Source organism: Heterocephalus glaber, unplaced genomic scaffold (assembly GCF_053883595.1).
Source record: "Heterocephalus glaber isolate CG9 unplaced genomic scaffold, H.glaber_assembly_v1.0 deba00001472, whole genome shotgun sequence".
Lineage (NCBI taxonomy): Eukaryota > Metazoa > Chordata > Mammalia > Rodentia > Bathyergidae > Heterocephalus > Heterocephalus glaber.
This window is the reverse complement of record NW_028258315.1, coordinates 25601882-25627877: the sequence shown is the minus strand read 5'-3', so window position 1 is coordinate 25627877 and position 25996 is coordinate 25601882. Positions and strand designations below refer to the sequence as shown.

General features: G+C 46.1%; 1 protein-coding gene across 3 annotated transcripts; it reads right to left on the bottom strand.

Annotated features, from left to right (window-relative positions):
* Positions 1 to 1024: 1024 nt before the first annotated feature.
* Rab4a (RAB4A, member RAS oncogene family) lies at positions 1025 to 24796 on the bottom strand. Of its 3 annotated transcripts, none has more exons than XM_004854692.4 (8): positions 24623 to 24796; positions 12857 to 12937; positions 10864 to 10978; positions 8442 to 8504; positions 6907 to 7061; positions 5593 to 5688; positions 2306 to 2427; positions 1025 to 1592 (listed from the first exon to the last, which is right to left on the bottom strand). In XM_004854692.4, the coding sequence occupies exons 1-7, from the start codon at positions 24651 to 24653 to the stop codon at positions 2312 to 2314; spliced, it is 657 nt and encodes a 218-aa protein (XP_004854749.1). In that variant the 5' UTR covers positions 24654 to 24796; the 3' UTR covers positions 1025 to 1592; positions 2306 to 2311. The 3 variants fall into 3 exon arrangements, with proteins under 3 accessions (XP_004854749.1, XP_087038007.1, XP_012931265.1); XM_087181881.1 differs by having other exon boundaries at positions 6907 to 7023; positions 24623 to 24795; XM_013075811.3 differs by lacking the exon at positions 2306 to 2427.
* Between the last annotated feature and the right edge of the window lie 1200 nt (positions 24797 to 25996).

Genomic DNA, 25996 nt, shown 5'->3' with positions numbered 1-25996 from the left:
TCCAAGCTGAGCAGTCAGCAAGACCATCCTGTGAGACTTGAGAGAACTGCTCTCCAGCAGGGTCCCAGAGGTGGTTCAGTTTGAGAATTTGTTTCAGAATCTAACTTTTCGAAGTAAAACATTAATGGGATAGCTGGGGATTTAGCTCAGTGGTTCCGGGGCCTGCCTCTCAAGTGCAAGGTCCAGAGTTCGATCCCCGGTACCAAAAAAACCCAAACAAACATTAATGGGATAAAAAAATCCTAAAATGTAAAATATCTAAAACAGATACATACTGTTATTTTTAGCCAAATCATTTTGTGTCGCTGGTCACCTATGTTGAATAAAATAAGACAACAAAAGCAGTAGGCAGCTTCTAAACAAATGTTTGCTAAATTTACCAGTCTATGGCTAAAAAGTCATAGTGGAAGGACATCTATAAGGCAAAGAATGCAGTCTACCTTTCTCACTTAATATTGTATTTCAGCTTTAAAGAACATTTTCATTATATAGTTTTTGTATCAGTATTCTACAATATAAGAACAATCTTTATAATACAATATATGTATGTGATACTTTACTATACCCACTGCACTCTATGTGAATTAAAAACAGGTCAACTTGAAACTGTAGCGGGCATTTAAATATTCAACAAAAGCTAGAAAGAAGTATCTCAGTAAGTGGTATCCTTTTAATATGCACTGGAGTTAGTGGGTCTCCTTGAAATGAACACAACACAATGGACGATTTGAAACAGAGGCAGTGATGCCCTTGTACTGAATTCCAGAAAAAGTACAGTAGCAGACCAAGTGCTTTCTAGTGGGGAGACCAAACAGATCAGCAGCTAGAGCAGAGAAGCTGCCGGGGTGTCTGTGCCCACCATGTTACGTCAGTGCTGGGGGGGACGTGTGCCTAGCAGGATGGGTCAAAGGCACAAGAATCCCAGTGCCAGCCATGTGGCCCACAACAGCCCAGGACAACAGGTGAGAAACTTGAGCTGACCTGGGCAGAAGCCTAAAGTCAACCAAGAACAGACAGCATACAGTTCATGGGAAACTCCGCCTTTCACTTTATTTCAGGATGTTAGTGAATGATCACTGGTATTTCAAGTGTGGATCACATAAACACAGTGCAGAATGTGGAAAGCAGAATTAAATAAGTAACACACTGGCTATTAATGCCAGAGTCATTGAATATCAGGTCATAAATATAACCAATATGATGAGCAAGCACACCTCATTATAACGATTTTCAGTGTCTATGATTAAAAAAAATATTAAACTGCATTGCAACATTCTATCATACCATACACCAGATACATGCGGTGGAAAAGTACGGGGGTATACACAGTACAAGGTCATGGTTCAAGCTGAAGGTGAAAGGGAAAGAGTGGAACAGGAGGTTTTTACACATGTGTGTACATCTGATGGTATTGTCCACTGGGTCAGATTCATTATGTGGCTGCTGGGGATGTCTAACCAGCTTGCATAACACCCACACTATCTTTTCTCCACAAAGATCTACTTCTGCATAGAGTAGAAAAAGATGGTGGTAAAAAAAAACTTCAGATTCTTTGAGTTCCAGCTCTGGTGTCCAAATTCCATTGTAGACACCTGAAAATAGTAAGAACAACTTAAAAATCTGCATGGTTATAAATGTAGAAATAAATAAAGCCTAAAATTAATGGATACCTCTTCTTTTGCTTAATCTTTTGTTTTGTTTTGTTTTGTTTTGCAGGATAGGATTGAACCCAGGGCCTTCACCCTGAGTTACAGAGCCAGCCCTTTTTTATTTTTTATTTTGAGGCAGTATCTCAACTAGTCACTAAGTTTCCCAGGCTGGGCATGAACTTGTGATCCTCCTACCGTAGCCACTCAAGAGTGCTAGGAATAAAAGTCTACCGTGGAATGGGAAAAGGAGTAAAGTTTAAAAAGTTAAATGGAAGGGCCAGAGATTTAGTTCAGTGGTGCCGTGCCTGCCTGGCAAGCACAAGGTCCTGAGTTCGATCCCCAGTACAGAAAAAAAAAAAGAAAAAGTTAAATGGAGACACTTGCCAATTTTAGAAGTGAGCCTTATACTTTGGCAAAAGGCACAATCATGAACACCTCAATGAAGCCAAAGATGTCTTGCCTGGCTACTGAGAGAAGGGCTTCTGTCTCAGCCACTCCTGCTGAGAGTCTTCTGGAAAGGGAATGAGGAGTTCCTGTGGAGTGTCAGTTCTGTCACTCACAACCCTGTCTGCTCTCCTTTCCATGCGGCAGCAACTAGGCTCTTGCTCTGCTCTGTGCTCAGCACGTTGGGCTGGGCTGGGTTGGGAGGCACCCACCTGCTCCTAGCACCCACACTCCTGTGCACTCGGGGCTTGTGTGCGCCGCGGGGACCGCAGCTGTCTCAGGGCGGCGTCTCCATACTGGATGCCTGAGCCCATTCTTTCCGGGTCCAATTCACCTGGGGACCAAGAGAGACTTCTTCAGAAGAATGCTTATGTTTCTGTGATCCCCAAATACATGAAGTGAAGAAAGCAAAGCACACACTGTGCCTCTATGCCACCATGTTGAAGAGAGAAGAAAAACAAATGTTTATGTGCATAGACACTGAGTAACTCTAGAAGGACACAAAGGGCTGTGACAATGGCTGGCTTCCAATCTGGGATGACTACAGACAGGAGAAGTGGCACTGGAGAGCGGTTTCCACTGTATACTCTAGTACATGCTGAATTTGGAATTATGTGAATAAAGAATGTGTGCAAAATAATTCAATTTAAAATCAAACTATGGAGATGCCACTGTTCTTACTAGGTAGGTAAAACTCCAACTCTGACAAACACCCTGTGGCCCTGGCTTCCGTGATGTGCCTCTCTGTGGGAGGAAAGCTGATGCCTGCACCTGCTCCTAGTTGCTGGTGTCCCAACCTAAGAGCCATCTCTGGGAGCTCATCTCTCACACCCTCAGCCTGGGCAAAATGACACAGAGAAGGTCCCCCCTTGCAGCCTGGTTATAACACCAATATATTGGCCATAAGCCAGAAGCGTGCGGTAGCCCAGTCACGGGGAAACACGCAGAACAGTTCACACTACACACACGCCCCCATTTCTGGAGTTATGTATACACCCGGGTGCACGGAGACTCCTGACGTGGACTTGTGATGAACAGCAGGTGTAAGTGAAAGAACCAAGACCTGGCAGCTACCATGTGCTCGTGTTTGTGTAATAAAGGGGAAGAAACAATGGCTTCGGAACCCCATGGGCATGGGGTTCAACAATGACAATGAAAAAGTAATGCTGAAGAATCTGAATTTATATCCTTACACTTTTTCATCTGGGTATAATTATGGTTTTGATGATCTCAGGAGAAATGCATTTGGAGAGGTTTATATATGATGTCGGCCTGCCACATCAAAGGACACCACATCTCGTGGCAGCTCGGTCATGCTCTATACCATGTCAGTTTTAACAATAAATATTTACCTTACAGTCTTTAAAACATTAAGTTTTTGTACTATGCTTAGCAATTTTTTTTGTTTTGTTTTCTGGTCAAAAAATAAAAAGAGCCAAATGTGGTGGTGCACACCTGTAATCCCAGCACTTGGGAGGCTGAGGCAGGAGGACGGCTGCAAATATGAGGCCAGCCTGGGCTACATAATGAATTCAAAGCCAGTCTTGAATACACAGAACAACCCTATTTCAAAACAAAACAAAACAAAACCAAAAACCATAAAATGTTGTGGTGTCCGTCTGAGGTTGACAACCAGCCCTGGACCCCTTACTGTCCCCAGACTTATTCCTTGTCCTTTCCTTGCTCATCGCTTTTCCTGATCCTCCCTCCTGTCCTCTCCCAGAAATTACACAGGTCAGAATTCCCTCCAGCTCCAGCCCCTCCAAATCTACTGCCCTAGGTCCCTCCCACTGGAGAGGATGACTGTGCTTGATAGAGGTGACCACTGACTCCCACCACATGCAGGTCTCAGGGTGGTCCTCAGCTCTGAGGCCTCCCCTCTGAATTAACCATGGACCGTGTGCCCAGGCTCTTTATGACTTCTGACTCTGTCCTTAGCCATGACAGGCAGGTCACTCTTGCTCCACTCACCATCCTTTCCAGGCCTGTGTCTCCACCACTGCTCCTCCCTGATGACCACGCTCCTTACTCTCAGTCACCTCTGGCACTGATGGCCCCCAAGTGAACACAGCTGACGTCGTATTTCCCATGCAGAGTCATCTCAGCTCCCAAAGAATGCCTGCCTCTTCTCCCCTCCCTGCCAGGTGATCCAGTTGTGAGCCCTGATCCTCCTCATCACCCTCCCCATCCCAAAGCTGCCCTGTCTACCATTCAGTCCATCTGACACTGCTGTCCACATGTCCAGGGTTCACCGACATGGTGTCATCTCTGTTTCTGCATCCTCACAGAGCCTTAGTTCCATTCCTCCTGTTCTCAGAATTTCTGCCCCCTGCAAGAATGCCAGAGCCTCCTGCAAGGCTCACCTTGGGTTATAGTCTGATCTCTTTCTCACCAGCTCTCCCTGCAGAATTCTCCATCCCTAGTGGGTGTCAGACTTGTGGGACACCAAGGCCAGCACCAAGTGTGTGGCCAAGGACTAGGACTTCTAGAGGGTCCCAGGGGATCAGGACACAGCTCGGGTGAGAACCAGTGACTACAAGATGAGGCTCCATGTCTTCTGTGAGGACTGAGAGCTGCTTCTGCTCTCAGTTTCTCCACTGCTGTCCCCCATCATCTGCCTAGCCGCTCCCTCTTTAGACACACAGCCACCTCCTCCAGGAAGCCCTGCCTGGCAACCTCTGTCCTTGGGCTGGGGAAGGGCCCCTCTTCCATGTTGCCCTAGCAGCTTGTATGCCTCTTGATCACCTCATTGATCCTGAGAATTAGAATTATTTTTAATCATCTGCCAGGAAAGACAGTTTCCTGAGGGCAGCGGCTGCGGTTTACTCAGCCTGACAAAGGATAGGCACTCAGATATTTGACTGCATTAATTAAGTGGTGAATGCTCACATATAATTCTGGTGAAAGGAACCTAAAGATCAACTTTAGAAACTGCAATTACATAGTCCTTTGCTGCCTACTTTAGGATTATTTTAAATTATTTTTTACTGCAGCAATAAATACAATAATGCACACTGCAACTGAGGTGCACTCAGTTAACTCAGAAATAATTTACCCCCAACTGCATGGCTCCTGACACCGAGTCCACAGTGACCTATCCTATACGCTGTGCTTGCAATTTCCTCAGCCCACACACTCTGCCCAGCCCCACATGGGATTTCTGGTCCTGCAGATCAGCATGCTGCAGACAGATACCGCCCAAGGCCTAGTCTTTCTCTGCATATGATGGGGCCCCAAGAGACTCGACTCTAAGAGCACCTACTCCGACTGAAACCCCGCTCTCTCCACTAGCTGGGCCCACTCCCTGTGGTAGCTGCAGAAACCGCCCTGGCAAGAGGTGGTTCAAATCTCAGCCATGGGACTTTCAAGTCCATGAGTGGGGAGTCAGGTCAGCAGGCGAAGAGAGGGTGGGGCCTATCATGCCTACATTCATTAAAAGGTGACACTGGAGCAGAGGGTGACACACACAGAAGAGTGTCTACTGAGGGAAGAGATTTACCTGATTCGATTTTGTTAAGTATTTTTCTTGCACACTGCACAAAGGCCTCTTCTACATTCTCCCCTGTTAGCGCACTTGTCTCCAAGAACATCAGCTCTAAAAGTGACATCAAACAAGGCACAGGCCACGTTTAGAAGATGATCTTAATATCCAACTACTAACAGGCTACTTAGCATTCTCTTATAATAGCAGAGAAAATGTAACTCATGGCCTATGGCCATCTGTTTCTATAAACACAGAATCAATACAGTTTGTAAAATGATAGAGTGTCTATGCTGTCTCTGAACCATAACAATCACCCTGTGCTGACTCCGATCTGTGGGCAAGCAATGGCTCCACCTGGCAGTGGTCATCAGGGAGGAGGCTGGCTACAGAGGAGCAGCAGTGTCCTTCTCCACCGGGTTTATGTGTTACCACAAACACAACCCCCAAGCATTTATGCTTTCTAGGGGACAGAGAGGTCTTACTTGTGTTAATGCTCCAGTGCAGTGGCTCATACGGGGAAAAACATCACCTCTCTGGCCTCTGGTCCTCACGGGCAAAGGCCACTCCTTCCGACCTGTGTCCTGTGTTGCCACAGCTCTTCAAAGACTAACCCTAACTGGCTCTCCTCTTGTTTACTCTCAGCAGAGAACCTATCAGGCTGTAAGAGCAGGTTGGGGTCTTAAGAGTCCAAATAATAATAATAATTATTATTATTTGTTTTTGGTACCGGAGATCGAACTCGGGTCCTTGCACGTGCATAGCAGGCGGTGAAACTGCCGAGCTAAATCCCTGGCCCCAAATAATTATTGACACTAGGGTATTCTAGTTCTTGGTTAACTCTCAAAATTAAAGTTATTTGAAATGTCTGAATCTTTATCATCCTGTTATCCATAAGCAACCATTAACTTTACATGGCAGTCTTGTGTATTCTGTATGGCAATTCAGAGAAGTTTCAGTCATTTTTGAATGTGAATAAAAGAAAGCCAGTCAACCAAATGTTTCTTCAACTGGTTTCTTTTCTACTTAGAATGAAAACATCATCGTGATTTCAAAATACATGGACAAAGCTCTAACCCAAAACCTAATATTCAGAGCCCCTGGACCAAAAAGTCATTACAGAATGTGAATTCATTTGCTTTTATTCATATAGTAACTTGTAGGCAGAATGTGATATACTGAAAGTAGACTAGATATGCCTGAATTTATAGAGGAAATTCCACATCTCTGAAGTACAGTTTAATCTCAAAACTCAAGATGTCTTAAACTCAAAGAAATGCCATTGCACCCAGATCTGCCCTTGGAGAAGGTGGGAGGGAGAAAGTCACTTGCCGTTCTCTTGTGCAAACCTGGAGGCCTCAAGGAAGGTGACTTCCCGGTCAGCGTCCAGGTCCTTCTTGTTCCCGCAGAGGATGATGACGATGCTCTGGCTGGCCAGCATTCTGGCATCTGTTAACCAATTAGTAAGCGCATTGTAGGTTTCTCGGCTGCGTAATATAAGATTGTGAAAATAATACATGTATTTTATAAAACTAGCAACTCTTTCCAGTCACTCTCACTACTCACAAGCCTTTTCAACAATTCAGGTCGGGACAACAGCACCTTCAAGATAACTCAGGCACCCTGAATGCCCATTGATGCCAGACCCACAGAGTGTATGAGACAGAATGCCAGGTCCAGAAGGAAAAGAAGTCTTCCCTCCCATACCCATAGCCGTCTACTAGTGCTGGACCCAGCTAGGCCACTTAGTGAGTTCCTGAGCTGCTGGCGTTTTTTCCCACAAGAATTCATCATGCTGACTCCTCTTCCTAAGGACTCGGTAACAATGACTGCTGTCATCCTCCTTTCCATGAGGAGCCTGAGGCCCACAGACAACAAGAGTCCAAGGTCACAAAATAGCCACTGAGCAAAGCAGGACCTGTCCAGATCTGTCCATCCCAGGACCAAGTTCCTGCCCTCCCACACTGATGAACAGGTACCCCTGCTGGTGGGATGGCCTTACACCTTGGCAGGACAGGCCTCATACTGCCAGCAGAGCCAGGGCAGGGAGGGCTGCACTGGGAGTTGCTACCCCCTCTTGGATGGCCAAGAGAAGCAGCCATGTGAGGTCCTCTCCCTGGATGGTTAGTACCCAGTAGCAGCCCTCCACAGTGCCCTGGGACTGCAGGTTTCTAGGATGCTGCTGCAAACCCTGGGTCAGTGCTGTCCTTCAAGGACAGGATGCTCTATAATCTATACTGTCTGATGCCAAAGTTACCTGCCATGTGTGGTACTGAGCACCTGAAATGTGGTCGTGTGACCAAGGAACTTATTCTCAATCTCAGTTTCAATTAAATTGCCACATGTGGCCAATTACTGCCTTGTGTTTTATATTAACTAATTTAAACTTCCTGTAACTACATGAACATCACATGGTTATTAATGACAAAAAAAACCAACTCAGGCCCCCATATTGAAGGCCCAGTGCCTGTGGAGTTGCATGGCCATGGCCAGAGCTGGGATTTGAACCCAGGCAGTCTAAGCCCAGAGGCTGTGTCCTCTGCCTCTCGAAATTCACTTCTAATGTCTTGGCATGCATAAAGCTTTGTGGGCCTTAAGAAACATGTCTGGCATCATGTTAAGAAATGCAGTGAAAAACAGGATTGCTCTATCTACCTAAAGCCTCACAAACATGTTTCTCTGTATGGTAGAATAGGGGCTGGGACCAGATCAAAGCCCTCTAAGACACACAAGGAAGGGCTGAAGGACTTTCTGGATGCTACCTTGCTGCCCCCCCATGGACACAGTCACATACATGGGACCGCGCCAAGACTGGCCTCCAGGATGCAGGGCACTGAGTGGCCTCCAGTGTGGGGAGCTGGCATTACCTGGTGATGTCATAGACAAGGAGGGCCCCAGCTGCCCCTCTGTAGTAGCTTCTTGTCACAGACCTGAAAGAATTACATGGCTTTCACTTTCAAGCAATCAGGACCCCTTACTACCAAACACCACCTTTCCACAGAAACCACATCCTTCTGTAAACTACACCATAGGGCAGACCCTGATTCAAAAGAGAGGGCTCCTGGTCTCTGATTTATGTGTGAGGGATTATTCTGCTGGAAATTATGTCAGAAAAATAATAGGAAGGAGTGGACGTTAGGCCAGGATAAGCAGGATGTCCCCTAAAGTGGGGCAGCTTGAGTGAAAAGGCAACACGTCCCCAGATGAGCATGGCCACTCAACAGGGCCCTCACTCCCCTGTGGGCACCACCAGGCTGCACCCTAGAATGCTCCTCCACCTCTTCCTGAGCCTGCCTTCCTTCGTGCCCGGTTTCACCTGCCTCCATACAGGGCTTGACCTCCTGTCCATCCTTGCAACCTCAAGGTTTGTTTTTGGTGAAGTGCTTCCTCCCAGCATTACCAACCTTTCAGATTTTCCCCAGTACCAAAATGAAATTCTCTCTGGTGCATCTCATTTTGAGAAAGGGCAGTTGGATTCTCAGACCGAGCTGTATTATACTTTTTTTTTCTTTTTGTTTTTCTGGGACAGGATCTCTATGGCTGGTCTTGAACTCTTGATCCTCTTGCCTCAGTCTCCCTCCTGTTTGGATTACAAGAGGATTATACCACTCCTAGCTTCTACTTACTTCTTAATTTATTTTACGCTTTGTTTTTTTGGTACCCAGGATTGAACTCAGGACCTTGCGCTTGCCAGGCAGGCATGGCACCACTGAGCTAAATCCCCGGCCCTGTGCTTTGTGTTGACATGTGATTTTTTTACATGAATTATTCAGGTCTCTAACTGTAAGCATTTGAAAATACTTTTTGGAGGTATTAAAACTTTTGCAAAAGGAATTTTAACCAATGTAATACCTATACATAAGTTTTTGGCAGTTGTTTTGCTTCTGTGTTTGAGACAGGGCCTTTCTAAATTGCACAGGCTGACCTTGAACTTGTGATCCTCCTGCTTCTGCCTGGGGTTACAGGTGTGCCTCACCATACTTGGCTCTCACACATATACATAGTTTTAAAGTAAAATGCTCCTAAGTGTCTTGAAATGACACAGCCATCTCCTGGCTTCCTTTCTAAGAGCTCTGAGCCCCAGAGAAGCTCTCTTCTTCGAAGATTTAGTCTTTCTTTTATCAACTGATTAAATCAGGAAAGGATGCATGCTGAGCACATGTGTACACACCCTCTGGGCATAGAGACATACATACGCCTACACTGGTACACCTTACAGTGTCCTCTGGCATTTGGTCCTGTAGTTCTGTAAAATGTCCTGAAACTCTGAATTATGAGTATTGGTATTGACTGGGTCCTGCTTTGGGAAAGTCTGAGTCATCTGAGGTCACTCAGGGGTACATGCTGGATTCTACCCTGGCCCTTCCTTGCAGTCACTCTGACCTTGGACCCTGGAGCCTCATCCTACCTTCTGGTTGTGCCTCATCCTGGTAAAGGAGGTGCTCTGAGCTAAAGCAGAAGATATGAGACAACTTTGTTTCCTCCTGTTCCTGAACATCTGAAGGCATTCTGCTTTTATGTTTACACTTAATTTACAGTTGGGCTATGTGTAGAATTTTGAGTCTGAAGGTATCTTTCATTTTTAACCTCCTGAGTTTTCAGTATTTTTCATTTCCAGTGCTGTTGATGGTCCAATGTAGTTCTAATTTCCAACATAACATGTGACTGTTTTCCCCTCTTGAAGCTTTTCTGGGTTTGTGCGTCATCCTGGTGTTTTGACAGCACTCTGGCCTGGATCTTTTTAGAATGTTCATCTACTGTCTTGCTCTTGAAGTTGCAGGAGGCTAGCCATGCAGTCTCATCAGCAATACCCTGAAATCATCATCCTCAGCACAGCTGCGAATGCACTGTCACCAAAGAGTGGAGGAGAGAATGTTCTGTGGGATGTATGCCATTCGTCAGAACGTGTTTCAGTCAGTGTGAAACAAAGAGAACAACCATCACATGCAATTTTAAAAACTCCTCCTTAGAAGGGAAATACAGAAAAATATGTTTGTGCCATTACTTTGCCTTCATTTCAGTCTGAAAGCATACCATGGAGACACAGTGCTGTGTCCTCCTGACAGTGCTGGCCTCTAAGTTCCAAGGCCTCACTGAAGCTCTATTGTGATCTTCAGGATCAGTGCTGCGTGCAGCTAAGGAAGGTTCACCTGTCTTATCAATAAGAGCTTCTGGAGTGGAATTTCTGAAGTCACTGCTGGGGAGGGGTTGGGGGAGTGAGACCCTACATTGTGAAAAAAATGCAATTAATTATTTCAAATACTTTGATTAAATTAGAGGAAAAGCTACCTGAATCGTTCTTGTCCTGCTGTGTCCCATATCTGTAACTTTACATATTTACCGCCAACATTTATTATCTTTGAACCAAATTCCACTCCTATTGTATGATTTGAATCATCTTTGACTAAAAAAGAAAAACAAGAACAAAGTTTTTAATTTTAGGACATTAGCATAACAGGTGTTTAGATTTAAATAGATAACATTAGAATTAAGGGTTATATCAATTGAAAATGCAGTTTATCTTAGCTATTCCTTTCTCCAAAATACCAACTGATAAAAAGCACCATTTTAAGTAAAATATACACAGTCCCTATTATCAGAGACAATAAAGCTTTTTATAACCATGGTACATTTGAAGGAAGTGGCCACCTCGAATCAGAGATATCCAGATATCCACCACTGAGAGCTCACATGGTGATGGCTACTATCAACACATCATTGTGCAGGATGCAGTGTCCAGCAACAGGGCAGGCACTTGGTCAATAATGAGGGGGTGACTGTTCCAACTGCTCTGGAAAACAGGTGCTCTAGAGCAGCAATCCTCAATCTTTGTGGCACCAGGTACTGGTTTCATGGAAGACAATTTTTCCACAGGTAAGGACTGGTAACAGTGGATGGTTTCAGATGATTCAAAGGAGTGTGGAATGTGCAATTCACAGTACGGCTCAAGCTCTTATAAGAATCTAACGCAGAAAAAAAAGAATCTAATGCAGGGCTGGGGATTTAGCTCAGTGGTTCTGGTGCCTGCCTCGCAAGCGCAAGGTCCTGAGCTTGATCCCTGGTACCAAAAAAAAAAAAAGAATCTAATGCCCCTGCTGATCCGAAATCAGGTGGAGCTCATGCGGTACTGTGAGCCATGAGGAAGCTACACTTGCTCCCTGGTGCTCACCTCCTGCTGTGCGGCCCAGTTCTGACAGGACTGGGCCCTCTGCTCTAGAGGACAGGTATGCAGACTAGGGTGAGAAGTGGGCTAGAGGGAGGCTGCCAAGCAGAACATGGGTGACTGCTTCAGCAGTAACTGGAGGCCAGGAACACCCTGGTTTTGACTCAGCCACAGAAATAAAGTGACCCCTTGTCACTCCTGGGAACAGTTGGGGCCTCCAGGGATCCTGAAAAGAGGGAAAGGTTATCACGGCCTGCCTGGTGGCCTTAGGGCATTATTTTTTGAGCTTGAGCAATGTGAAGATTTGGCAACCTATAAAGAAACTTAGCCCAGGAAGGACTGAATCTATAGTCTACACTGCACACAGCCATTGAGCAAGGGTCCCAACTAACTCTTCACTGATGGGAGTAGAGGCAGCAGAATAAATATAAGAATTTTATTCTTGTCACCACCCTCTGCCAAGACTGTGCTGTCTCATCTCCTTCACTGAGGTACTGCAACATTCCTGCTTCAGGTGTATTTCATTTAGCCAAGTTAATTCTGTTTTGGGAGGTCATTCTCCACAGTTCCTCCTAGGATCACAACATTGTTTATTTAAGGGCCTTTTAAGCTCACAGTCCCCTGGGGTCTCAATTTGGAGTAAAGATCCAGCCTCATTTACCGGGGGGAGCGCCCATCAGTGGCAGCCAGGGTCCTGTGACCAGAGCCCCCGAGGGACCCGTTGTCCTTTTCACACTTTGGCCTCCCACCAGCAAAGCAGGATAGAGGAGGCAGAGGCCACAGGCCTCCTGTCATCTGAAGTGCACCCCAGGGCTTGTCTGGTTGCTCCATCAGGAAATAAGGCTCCTGCCTGGGCCCCCCTCTGCTGGCCCACCACCATTATCTTATATCTTATAGCACCAGGAAGACAATTATATACTGAACCACTATTAAACTGAAATGCTAACTCAGTAAAAATTCAATCATGTAACTAAAAATTTAAGAACATAAAAATTTAAAGTTATTTAAGCAATTACTTTTTCCCTGAAACAAAAAAATGAGTTTTACTGTAAGCAAATCTGAGCTTGAGCACATTCTCATTGGACATGTGTGAATGTATGGCTGCTTTGCATCACTTACATTTTTTTTCAATAAACTGATGAAGTAAGCAAGATTTGCCAGTTCCTGCATTTCCGATAACCAAGAATTTAAACAAGAAATCTAAAAGACAAAGAGAAACTATGAAAAGTAACTTTAAAACAGGTGCTAGGTATTCATTCTTCACAAAGTCACAAAAGACTATAATCATAAAATTGAATGAAATTGTATTGTTAATGTAAGAGAAGATAAGAGGTAATAATGTTTTGTGAAAACTGAATGTTTTGTGAAAACATGTTGACTTACCTTTTCACATTTGTGTAGTTTTGATATTTCACTCACATGCTAATTCAGTGGTTTTCCAAACTACACTCTTTGACAGCTGTTTTTGGAGTTGGAAGGTTGAAAACTGTTCTTGTAATGAATAAAACTGATCCCTGCTATCCATGACTCAAAGAAATATGCACACTCTGCTGTAAGCAAAATTAACCTAGAAATTTCAAGTGTACAAAAGAATAAGCCTCGTTAACTTTGAAAAGCCCACTTTTTTTTTTTAGGTACTGGGGATTGAACTCAGGGCCTTCACACTGAGCTGTATGCTGTATTCCCACCTCTTTTAAAAATTTGAAACAGGGTCTCACTAAATCACTAAATCGCTAAGGCTGGGCTTGAACTTTCAATCCTGCTTCAGCATCCTAGAGTCCTGGCACTGCAGATGTGTACCATGCTTAGTGAGAGGCCCACTTCTTTCTTCTCTTCAAGGTAGGCATGAGCTGGGCATGGTGGCAAATGTCTGTAACCCCAGCTCTCAAGGGGCTGAGGCAGGATGATCACCAGGAGTGCAAGGCCAGTCTGGACTACACAGTGAAGTCCTGTTTTAAAACACCAAAGCAACAACCAAAGAAAAACAACCAAACCAAACCAAACCAAACCAAACCAAAACCAGGCATGAGTCTGTCTGCCCTCATGGATCTGTGTGGTTGCCTCCATTCCCTCCTCTCTAGCTTATGGGGAGGACGGCTCAGGCCAAGTTTAGGTTAGGATGTTGAGTGTAACAATTTGTCTGACTCCATGTGGAAAGAGTTTTTCATTTCTTCTTTGCTAGTAGTCATGCATTTACTTTGGGATACCATTTCTAAAAAATGGGAATAATGGATTTCCAAGCTGGAATTAGTTAATTTTTTGTTTGTTTGTTTTTGGTACCTGGGATTGAGCTCAGGACCTTGTGCTTGTGAGGCAGGTGTCGGAACCACTGAGTTAAATCCCCCGCCCTGGAATTAGTTAATTATAAAGTAGAATGAGGAACCCTCATTGCCCTCAGGGTTTTCCTTAGCTGAGAATTCTAGTCCTGCTTAGCTGGAGGCAGCACCACAGCTCCCTCTCCCTTGCCTACCCTGCCGCCAGCCCTGACCCGTGTAGCTGGCCCCTGCTGCCTGGTGTTCTGTGGCCATAAAGGCACAGCTCTGCATTCCTGGTTCCCTAGTGTGCACATTTGGTAGCATCACCTCCATACACCTTCTCCACAGCAGACCAAGTGCTTCCCTGCACTTGTTGCCTTTACCCTCAGTGATGCCGAGTGAGCTGCTGGTGCCCCATTACCTGCTTCTTAGAACTACATCCACCCCAGAGGCTTCAGTCTCTGTGACACCACAGGACATCCAAATGGCTACAGGCAATTAGACTGCAGAATAGTGCTGTGAGGCTAGCAATCACAAGATACAGATCCCTAAATATGCACACACCCAACAGAGCTATGAAGACATGTCAAGCGAAACCTGACAGAAATGGAAGGACAAATGGACAAACCCAGTTACTGCTGAAGACTGCCATGAAGTGAAAGGTGGCTCTAGGTATGGCAGTTTTGTGTAAAACTGGACATTTTTTTTCACCATACTACTCAGCAACTCCCAGGCATTTATCCCACAGACTCAGGTTCACACAGAGCCGTGGGAGTTGCGCTCAGACTAACCCCAAACTGGAATCCCCAGATCCCCCTGGCAGGCAGAGGCTGAGCTGGGGCTCACACTGAGGAGGAGTACATGGCATGAAGAAAGACTGACCTCCTAGTCATGCAGGGCATACATCAACTAGGGCGGTGGCCTCTAGGCTGCAGCACAGTGCCAGGCCAGAGGGGACGACAGGTGGAACCTCAGGTGATGCTCCTGTGGCTGACACCTGTGACCTACTCCCCAGACCACACAAGGTGGCAGCAGCCAACACCACAGGAGCAGGAGCCCATAGCACCAAGGCATCATGGGCAGCAGAGATGGCTGGAGTGGCCAGAGCAGTGTGGACAGTTTGCTCTACAACTGATGCCAGGGAGGGTTCCTGAGTTTTCAAGGACCAATGATGTCACCTTCAGTGTTAAGATAGATGGTCTGTCTTCCTAGGGGACATTTAGTGATGAGATGGCTCTGCCTTCCCAGCTTCTCCCTCAAGCAACACTCTTGTTTTTAAGATTCCCAGAGGTTAGAGGGAAGTCACTTCACACGTCTCCTCCTGGGAGAAAGAGTTGGTGCTGGGATTGGCATTATGGTGTGAGTGGAATGGAGTCACATGGGAAAGGATTCCTTGCTTTCTTGGGCCTAGGGCAGTGATAGCAAACCTTTTAGAGCTTTCAATGATACAAATAGTTAGTTGCGGCATGCATGCCATAGGCTCACCACTACTACCCTAGAGTTTGTTTTTTTGTTTTGTTTTGTTTTTGTTTTTTTTGGTACGGGGGATCAAACTCAGGCCCTTGCACTTGTGCAGCAGGCAGCAAAACCACTGAGCTAAATCCCCGGCTAGAGTTTGTGATACCAAGACTGAGATAAAATAAAGAAGGTTCTTGAGAAGGAATTAATGTTGAGATAAAATGATGAGTTGTAGATTCAGAGATTAAGCTGAAAATACCTGTGATCTGGCACAGCAGGGATTCTGGTCAGAGTTATTTAGGGGCTACCCACAAAAAGGGAAACAAAATGGTCAAGGCCATTAGGGATGGACGAAGTCCTAATTACGGTCTGCTGAAGAACGAAGTCAGACACTGTAGACAAAAAATACTAATAGCTTCTTGGAAAGCTCTTACAAAGAGCATGGCTGTGATGGGAAGAGGAAATGGGGAGTCAGAGAACGATGCAGAATGGAAGTCACCCATAGGATTAGGAAGGAGTGGAGAGGATTCAGTGGTCTGCAAGGTGAGTGCCATGACCTGGGCACAAGCCAGGAGACTCCCTTCTTTTGAGACAACAGGGTTGGGTGAATGCATTGGAGTGGAAGCAGCCTCCTTCCTAGGTATCCTCCTCTCTGCCTCCCGAGGGTGATAAGGAGACCTGTGCAGGTTCCAAACTGCTGATGTGCAGAGCAGAGAAGAGAAAGGGCTGCTTAGTGCTATCTAGTGACAGCGTGGGCAGAACCCATGATCTGAATGAGAGTGATGAGAATGGATAGAGGGAGTTCGGGAGCCTAGGAAGCAGTGGAAGAAGAGAAGGTGATGAGAAGTGATGTGGAGGAACTGTGAAGCCGGGTGCCAACCAACCTGCTGCATGGATGCCTAGGCACCAGATCTGCCCGGGCTGGGGACAGAGCAAGATGCACACCAGAGGACCTTGCTAAAGGAGGACTATCCCCAAGGCCACAGGTAACAGCAACACAAGGGGAGGGGGCGGTGCACAGGACAAAAGAGGACACATTCTTTTTTTTTTGGTACTGGGGATCAAACTCGGGACCTTGCACTTGTGAGGCAGATGGTAGAACCACTGAGCTAAACTCCTGGCCCTAGAGGACACATTCTTCAGGGGACAGGGAGGCACGAAGCGACAAGAGAGGCTGGATTAGGAGAGGCAGGAAGTTTGGACACAGAGAAGGTGGCCTGTGGAGCACAGGGAACAGGAAGCAGAAGGAGGCATGGGCAGTGCCCTGCAGAGGCAGCCAGGGCAGCTGCTGCGTGTCTGGGCCTAAATCCAGCACTACTGGGTGGGACTGGATTGTGCACCACAGCTCAGATTCCCAGGGCCGGCTCGGGCCTGTGACTCTGCCAAGGTGTTCACTGGATCACCTGTGCTGGGGTTGGTGAGGGAAGGAAGCACCTTAGCAGTGAGCCTGGCCAGCGGTCCAGTATCAAAATTGCCATTTCTTACTTGCTTTCTACTTGATGCAATAATATCTAAAAATAAAATTACCCTTCTAAGTGGAAAACTGCCCAGAAAGGAAGCCAGTTGCCAACACAGAAGACAGGTAAGACAGATAAAGAGGCCTAATGAGAACAGCTGGCCTCAACCAGGAAACACATTTTGGCTGCATTTTGAACTGTTAGGTTTGATTTAGATCTACAAAAGGATAAAGCCTGATAACTACTCTATTTAGAAATAGGGTAAGTAGTTTATTAAGATGGGGGGAGTAAAACGGAACAAAAAATGAAGGGAGAGAGAGAGAGAGAGAGACAGAGACAGAGAGAGACAGAATTTAACTGGAGGCTGCATCTGGCACAGGCCTCCTCCTGCATCCTGCATGGCAGACAGGCAGGTGAGCAGGTGAGACAGGTCAGGACAGTCCTGCCAGCTCATCCCTTCCTCAGGAGCCAGCCCTATGACATCGGCACCAACACATTCAGAGCCTCATAGCTTCACTGACTCTTGAAGGTCCACCTTGTAATGCTGTTACAATGACAACTAGGTTCCAACATGAATTCTGGTGGGGACATTTGGACCACTGCAGAAAACCTCTGGGTCATCTCCACCTGCAGGTGAGACCTGGTTCACCCTACAGCAGTCATGGGGCCGGGTCATGGACGCAGTATAGACAACCCAGCTCTGCCCTGGTTTATACCTCAACTTGGGCACTCTACCCATCTTCAGCCAGGAGATTTCCTGGTACAGGGTGGAGACAGCACTGTAAGGTGATGTTAGGGGATCTTCAGTCAGATCATGTCCAAGGTGTGGACCAGAATGCCAGGGCATGTGGAAGCTAGAGACAGCCCTGCCCGTGGGAAAGAGTGGCCAGGGAAGCCAACTGCACTGCAAATAGTACATGCCAGAGGAAACAGGTGGGTCCCTGTTAACTCACATGGCTTTCATATCTGAGCATTTAAAGGAACTTGTTTATATAACGATATAATATACTGTAATAGCCATTTTCCCTGGAAAGTTTTACTGGTGTCTGGACTACATAGCCTCTATGGATTTAAAAAGATAATCCAGAATATGAATCTCATCGCATGCAAATAGGTATTGGTACAATGTCCTAGGTTATGCACATATTTATGATGAAATCACTCAAGGTGCCAATACATGAAAAGTGGGGAAACAGCCGTGGTCACCAAATAGCCCCTTTCTATTTTCTAAGTACTATTGCAGTCAAACTGGTTCTAATGAGGGATGTTAGTCTTCAAAATGTCAAAAGATTTTTAGCAGGGCTGGGGATTTAGCTCAGTGGTGCTGCACCTGCCTCACAAGTGCAAGGTCCTGAGTTTGATCCCCGGTACAAAAAAAAGAAAAAAAAAAAGAAGCCCTGGCTTCCAAGGGGTTTACACCGCATCTTTTTTTTTTTTTTTTTTTTTTGACAAAGCCTTGCTGTGTAGTTGAGGCTGGTCTTGAACTCACTATGGAGCCTAGGCTGGCCTCAAAATCACAGTGATCCTCCTGTCTCAGCCTCCCCAGTGCTGGGATTACAGGCATGCACCACCACACCTGGCTACATCTCATCTTGAAGGAAAGATTTACTTTGATTGTGAGCAAGAGTGGACTAAATTGCAGCACAGACCTGCAGAGCCCCACAGGCAGAGCACAAGGCACCTTTACTCTGTGAGCACCCCCATAATACGGGTCAGGTGAATACACAAGACTTAGTGGGAACACTACATGCACTGCACTCCACATATAATATTTCTAAAGACGAAGGAGAGAGATGCTTTGTTCTGAAGACCCCAGTTACTTTTCTGCATGATTAAAAATTTATATTTGAGAAGAAAATGATAAACATCCCTCTAAAATACATCCTTTCATTTATAATTTATTAGCACTTCATGACGTGTCCTTTCTTTCTCCCATCTAAATATTGTTTACTCCTTCTTAAGACTTCTTAAAATGCCAAAAGCAGAGCACCGAAGAGATGTGAAAATGATCAACAGACTAAGACCCAAAGTATTGCCACATAGGAACTTGCCATTCTGAGTGGTGTGAGATTGTGCCTGGCTGTAGCACAACACTAAGAATTAGCTCTTGGGGTATGACATCCAGCATCACGCACTTATTCATGTTGGTCAAATTCCTTGTCAATGTAAACTTACTTTTATTTGGAGTGCTTGAAGGGAGTTTGAAGGAAGAAAATGTGCAGATATACAAGGTTTATTTGACTTATGTCTTATACTCTAGCGTGGTCCCTTCAGATTTGTCTTATTATATCTACTGTTTAAATAATACTACCTTGTATGTCATTTTAGATTTTACTCCATATTCATAGCCATGACACAAATGTTAAGTATTTTTCAAAAGTATAGAAAGTAATCCATTGCTGAAATCAGACTGCCAAAGAGAGCAATGACATTTGAAGGTGAGTGCTACCTTTTGACATGGGTTGTCCCCTCCAAAACCTGCTGGATTTTGCTCCCAACGTAATGCTATTGAGAGGTGGCAGGGCGTTCAGGAGGTGACAACTTGATGCTTCAAGATTGGATTGATGCTACTTTTGTGGGTCTGGGTAATTCGCGCTGGGTGAGTTCTGTGTCTGTAGGACTAGACTGCGGGTGTTAATAAAGCAAAGTTGCCCTTCGTGTCTACCTCCTTCCCACAAGCCCATCGGCCCCTCAACAGCACTATGCTTGGGGACTCCCCAGCTTCCAAGAACCCTGAGCTAAAACAAATCTCTTTTAAAAAAATTATTCAGTTTCAGGTATTCTGGTACTGCAACAGAAAATGGACAAAGACAATCAAGTATCACAAAACTCAAGGAGTCAGAGACTTCTTGCAAACAATTTCAGTGGCAAATATTTTAGTAGAATTATTAGGAGTAGAGAAAAAAATCTGTTACAGCAGTCTGACCAATCTCTGCAGGAGAATTTAAAAGGAGAAATTCAAGAGATGACTCCAACTTTCTTCTCACCCTAGAGAAATACTCAGAGCAAGGATCACTAATACACATGTCTGAAATATATATGGTAAGAGTGATTCTATAATTTTTTTCCCAGTGCCAGAGATCAAACCTAAGGCCTCATGCAAACACTCTACCATCAAGTTACAACCTAGCCCTAGTATACTGAATTATGAAAGGGTTCTGGATAATTCTGTACAAAGTGGTTCAAAGTATGAGATGCTTAAAAATAAAAAAGGGGCAAAATGGTACTTAACAGAAGAGATATTACTATTATTTTAGCTAGAAGTAAATTCATATGTGCAATCATGAAATTGTTTTTCAAGAAACTCAATTATCTTTGGAAATATTTACATAAATCATCATGATTTTCCTATAAGCTTCTAGAAGTCTGAACCTTGAAATAAATTTTACCAAGTCCCCTTCTGGTCTAACTAGACCAAAAACCCCCTCTTTGGCCCAGGGAGCTCACTCACCCTATGAACCAGGCTTGCAGAAGTGGCCTGAGGGTTGGCCTGAGGATGCAGAGCACCACACCTGCCAAGGAACATTGATGATGAACTGCAACGCAACCTGTTTATGATTCAGGAAACTGGCACCAATTTAACTTTCCTTTACCTCTTCTAGGGTAAACAGTAGCTTGAACTATATTAAGAAGGCACCTTAAAAGGCTAAGCAACCAGCTAGAGCCAAGAGGGACAATTAAAATGGGTTGTAACTTTCTCTCCAAGGCAAATGCATACACTGGAAAGAGAAGACTGTGGAGTAGGAGAGACACTACAGGGTTTGGGACGCTCCATGTTCAGATCCCTTAGTGGAGTTCAGATCCCCAAGGTGGAGTAGTTAGGGAGGGAGTTAAAAATAAGATCCTTAGTTTGAGTGAATGATGGAACTGGAAATGTAGGTTCAAGAGGCATCCTCATCTCAAAGGCAAAGTCACAGGTGTGGATTGGAATGTTTTATGGTTCAAATGGCTGTCATAGTGGTCATAAACTTTGGTTTTTCCAAAGAAGCATGTTTTCAAAGTGCTCTGGTAGGAAGCTGTGATACAGTACAGAGTCTGGCTACTCAAACATAGTCAGGTCCAGTCTCCACTCCCACTCCCAGGACTTGGGTGATAGGGCAGGGGACTCAGGGCACACGAGTGTGTGAAGCACTGGTGCAAGTTCCCAGACTTTGGTCTGCCAAGTAGTCACCAGTTTTCAGTGAATGAGAAAAAGAAAAACACATTTACAAGCATAGACTTTTTCAACCTAAAAAATATTCTTTTTCCCGATGTTATATGCTTCCTTTGTTGACACTGTCAACATGGCTTGTCATCTGTGAAATCAAGGTGGTGGCAATTTAGTGATTTTTCTGACAAGTTATTTTATGCTTCACTGGCAGCAGGTGACTTAACCACACTTTTCCTACCTGGGATGTCCTCCTCACTCTCAAGACTAAATTTCTTCAAGAATCAAGTTTCTATTGCCAGACCCTTTGGATTAGTTCCTTAGGGCTGTCAGCACAAAGAAATATAAACAAGGTGACTGGAAACAGAACTTTACTGTTTATAGTTCTATAGGCTGGAAGTCTGAATTCAAGGCTGGTCAGGCTCTGTCTGAAGGCTCCCGGGAAGGGCCTTCCTTTCTCTTCCTATTGCTGGCGTTTGCCAGCCATTCTCAGGCTTCTTGTCTGGTAGCTTTGTAGTTCCAATCTCAGCTTCCATCATCACAATCCATTATCCGTGCATGTGTCTGTGTCTGAGTTTCCTTTATCTCATAAGAACACCAGTCACTGATTTAGGACCTGCCCTAATCCAGTATGACATCATCCAAGCTAATTACATCTGCAAAGATCCTATTTCCAAATGCTGTCACATTCACAAATACAGACAGGGGTTAGGATTCGAACATAATTTTTAGAGAACACAATTCAACCCATAACATTCTACAAGGGGACGTAATTTAAAAGAAAATACCCTGATGACTTTCAAAATTTTATGGCAAATATCAAAATACTTGCTTTTTTCAAAACAAAGCATAAATGAAAATTCTGAGGGTATATAATAAAAATGAGCATGAGATCAGCAATTTGAGTGGTGGTTTTCTGTTTCCTACATCATTCCCAATTGCATAAACTGTGTCAAAATTTGTCTTAGATTTTTTTCCTTACTGTCAAACTTCCTCAGCTCTTTAGTTTTTAAAAGAATGCCTACTATTTCCCCACCACATATAGTTTAGCTCCCTCCTACATGTCACTGCTTGGTGTCAGGAATTACTTGAGATAGCTGGTGATCCCTCAGGCCCTAGGCTGCTGAGGTGCAGCTCCTCAGGAGGCACAGGCGAGGTTGACTCAACAGGATGTGAGAACATGAGACCCTCACACCGGTACAGGTGAGTGATATTCAGACCCAGGGTTTCAATATGAAGACAACAGTATCTGTTTAACATTCTAATTTTGTCCTATATTATAAAACCTGAAGTACTGTTTCCAGGTGGTTAGTGGCTTCAGAGCACAAGTATGTGGAGCACTGCCAGCCGGTGGACAGTGGCACAGGCCAGTGAGCAGCAGACATAGCTCACCAGCAGCACATCAAAGGCCCTGGCTGGCATTCTCCATCACATCCCGTTAGGTGACAGTGCCTCCTTTCACAGGAGAGAATGTGAGCCCAGGGTACAAAGGAACCTCAAGGTTAGGCAAACATTCCTTCATAGCTAGGAGAATGTCTGGAGGGAGGAGGCCTGATTGCGTTGTTTGGGGAACAATGCTGTGCAAATATAGCCAATGATAAGTGAAGGTAATGGCTTAGACCTTGGTTTTGAGTGAATTTTTACTTTAGGTTGGCAGCTTCAACAGCCACACTTGCTCTAAGTTTCTTTCTTCTTTTTTTTGTCTTTTTTAATTTTTAAAATTTCCTCTGCTGAAAGAAACAATTAAGTTCAGATAGTAAAAAAACATATTTGGAAGGTACTTTGAGATGATGCTAACAGCCACAGCCTTATGACCCAAGTTCCAGCAGCTGGTCTGTGATGCTCAAACCCTCAACTAACTGTGTCTGGGCTGAGGAACAGATGCCGAGGCAATATTGTCTTATAGCACAAAGCCTTACCGCACCCCGCCCCGCCCCACCCAGCTCCTCATGGATCCCCAACCCCACTTGGTTCTCTTATATACACCCTTCCCACCCCTGTGCTCCTTGCCCAGGATAAGGAGCAGCCAGAGGGCCTGTTCTGCTGGTGACATGTCCCACCGTGGTTCTCTGCAGAAGCAAACCACATGGAGACTTGGGAGACACCTAGCACTCTGACCACAGGGGTCGGAGAAGTCAGCAGCTCCCTGGGGGATTCCTTAGGCTTCTAGAGACTGACATCATGCCCTAGTGTCACCAGGATTCACGGTGTCCCAGGAATCATGGTGGTGGGCCAGGCATATTGTACACCCAGCACAACACCCTTACCAGTTCGCACCCTCTCAAAGTCTAAGCCTCTCTGCAGCCCCTCAGTGGCCTCCTCACCCTCCCCTGGTGGGCCCTGGCTGGAGCCTCCTTTCTCACACACTTGCATGCACCACATTCCTGTGGAACTCTTGCTTGGATTTTCAATTTTCATCTGTTATAGTCACAAGTGGAGTAGAACTCTACGCCTCAATGGACTGTAAACTTCACAAGGCCAAGGAGTGGTCTGTGGTGTTTCTGCAGGGCCCACAGCCTACCCCATGCACGGGTTGTGACATATAGGAACATACAGAGCACATGCGCAGGCTGTGGGCAGGCCAGGATGGCCTGAGGTACATGTGATGGACTGCAGCCTCTCTCAGGGAGTATCACACCCCAAGTCGGAGTCTTTATCTGAGGATACACATCTGAAAGATTGATTAGGGACTGGCAAATGACTACACAGTGGGGAAAAGAGAAAGCAATACAATATATGCATTGGGAAAGCTTTCATTTATCTAAACAAATATTTGTCCTGTACATCCAGGTCTGGGTGCTGTAGGGGAAACAAAGATAAAGCAGGTAGGGCTTTTCTTCCAAGGTGCATACGGTCAAAAATCAGAGATGTGTTTATAAATAGCCATAATGCAACCCAGAAAGGGCTAAAATCAGAGTGAGGGAAAGAGAGAACACAAAGGTCTCCTGAGCAAGATAAGCTCATCTATCATTAACTCATTGTGATCCTAGTGCAATTAAAGGAATTCCAAACCAGGAAAAAGCAAACAGGACTGACCCTGGAGCACCTTGAAACACAGTAGTGGCCCTGGGCCTCATCCCTCTCCCGTGGACACCACTGCGAGTGAAATCACATCTCCACATCTGGAACTGGCTTCCTCAACCTCGAGCTATTTAAACCCAGAAAGGAAAACAACACCCCCATAGAAATGCTGGGCAAAAGCAGGAGGAAACTTGAAAAAGCGGGTCACGTCAACACTGTGTACGGTCAGGCGGGAGATCTGAGTACTGACACCTCGAGACCCAGACATCCCTATATAAAAGACAGGTCGACATCCCAGACGCCGACACCCCTGATGCCCCCAGATCCCAGCCAGGGCCCCATATCCCGACCACCTATGGTAGATCCCGGTCCCTGACACCCGGAGATCCTGGCTCCCAATACTCCGAGATTTCAACAGCCCCGATACCCCCACATTCCCGAGATTCTCAATACCTGACCCACATCCCAGTGACCACCCGACCATCGAGATCCCAGCCCCGCGGCCCAGCCTGGCTCGACTCAATCCCTAGCCCGCCCGCTGGCCTACCGTAGGTCTCGGACATGGCCGTCTGCGACATCCTGCAGCCTCTGTGGCTCTGTCCCGTCCGGTGGGAGCCCGAGGCGGGACCGAGCAGGGGGCCGGGCGCAGAGCAGACCCAGGGCTAGCGCTGAGCACCCGGCTGCGGCCCAGTGGGACTCGGCTCCGCGCACGCGCAGAAAGGGGGCGGGGACGGGAGGGGCGGGGAGGCGGAGCCCGAGTCCCAGGCAGCTGCGCGCTGACGGGGAGTTGGGCTGGGGTGGAGCGCAGCGTCTCTGAGGCTTGGGAGGCCAGCAGAGACCGGGCGACGGCACCAGGACCGTAACTCTGCCGGTCGGATGCTGCCAGCCTCACCACGGACCCTAGCCAGGGCCAGGTTTCCCGAAGGGTTAGGGTCGCTGCCTCAGTGGGCTGACCCGCGCCTTGCAGACCCGCGCTCTGATCTCAGGCCCGTGGCCCTTTCCAAGCCGCGGCCAGGTGTTGTCCACACGAGACAGAAGCGAAGAGGGCGGTCCCTTGGCGGGACTGTAGGGAGCTGTGTGTTCTGGGAGCAGCACCTGGCCGGGGCACTGGTTCAAGATCAGGAGTCTGGGTATTTTCGTTCTAGAAAGCAAGCAGTTCAGAATCGCCTTACTATGGAAACCTAGAGGTAACATTTATTGGAAATTGAATTTTGGTTGGGAGCTTGGTCCATCTGGGCGTGACCAGGGTCACACCTTGTCTCCTAAAACCCGGCCTTAACAGTATCCTAAAACATCCTGAGCTAAGGCCCGAAGGCCTGGACTGTGTGGAAAAACCCACACTTGTGTCTTCCCCCAGTCTATTAGGCTCCACCCGCATAAACTGCTACAGACTCCCCAGTCCCCTGGCCATTGGCTCCACATTTCACTCTTCCTTTTGATCCTAAAAACAAATAAATGTTTTTGTTTCTAAGTCACAGAGAAGGGCCTGTGCTGAAATGTGACTTGTAATTTCCTACAATTTTTTTTGTATATGAACATCCATCTGTGGCTCAGATATTTTGTTGCTTTCCAGTGGGGCTTTCTGCCCACAGCTAGATTTAGGCCCCTGAGTGCAGCAGACAGCTTTCCGTCCAGGGGCCTCAGAGGAGAAACTGTCGGGGAATGAGAAGAAGACACTGTCACGGAAAGACCTGTTCATTCTTTAGATCTAAAGTTCCTTCCTGCCACAGGCTTCTGGGGACCGGGAAGAATCACTGGGTGCAGAGATAGTTTGTTATTGACAGAAACTGGACCTAGAGCTCCCTGGAACCTGCATGGGTGGTAGTGCAAGCAGTTTTCTGTTTGGGGAGAAATGAAGACTTAAAGAGGCCTTTCAGAAAGACTCTGTTTTGGGGGAAAAAAAACACAGAGAGATCTTCTA

Coding starts and splice junctions, on each gene's coding strand:
- Rab4a (XM_013075811.3), bottom strand. CDS start 24,653: ATGTCGCAGACGGCCATGTCCGAGACCTACG. Junction 12,938..24,622: donor GGCCATGTCCGAGACCTACG/GTAGGCCAGCGG, acceptor TTTGTCTTTTAG/ATTTCTTGTTTAAATTCTTG. Junction 5,689..6,906: donor CAGGTTTGCACAAGAGAACG/GCAAGTGACTTT, acceptor TGTCACTTTTAG/AGCTGATGTTCTTGGAGACA.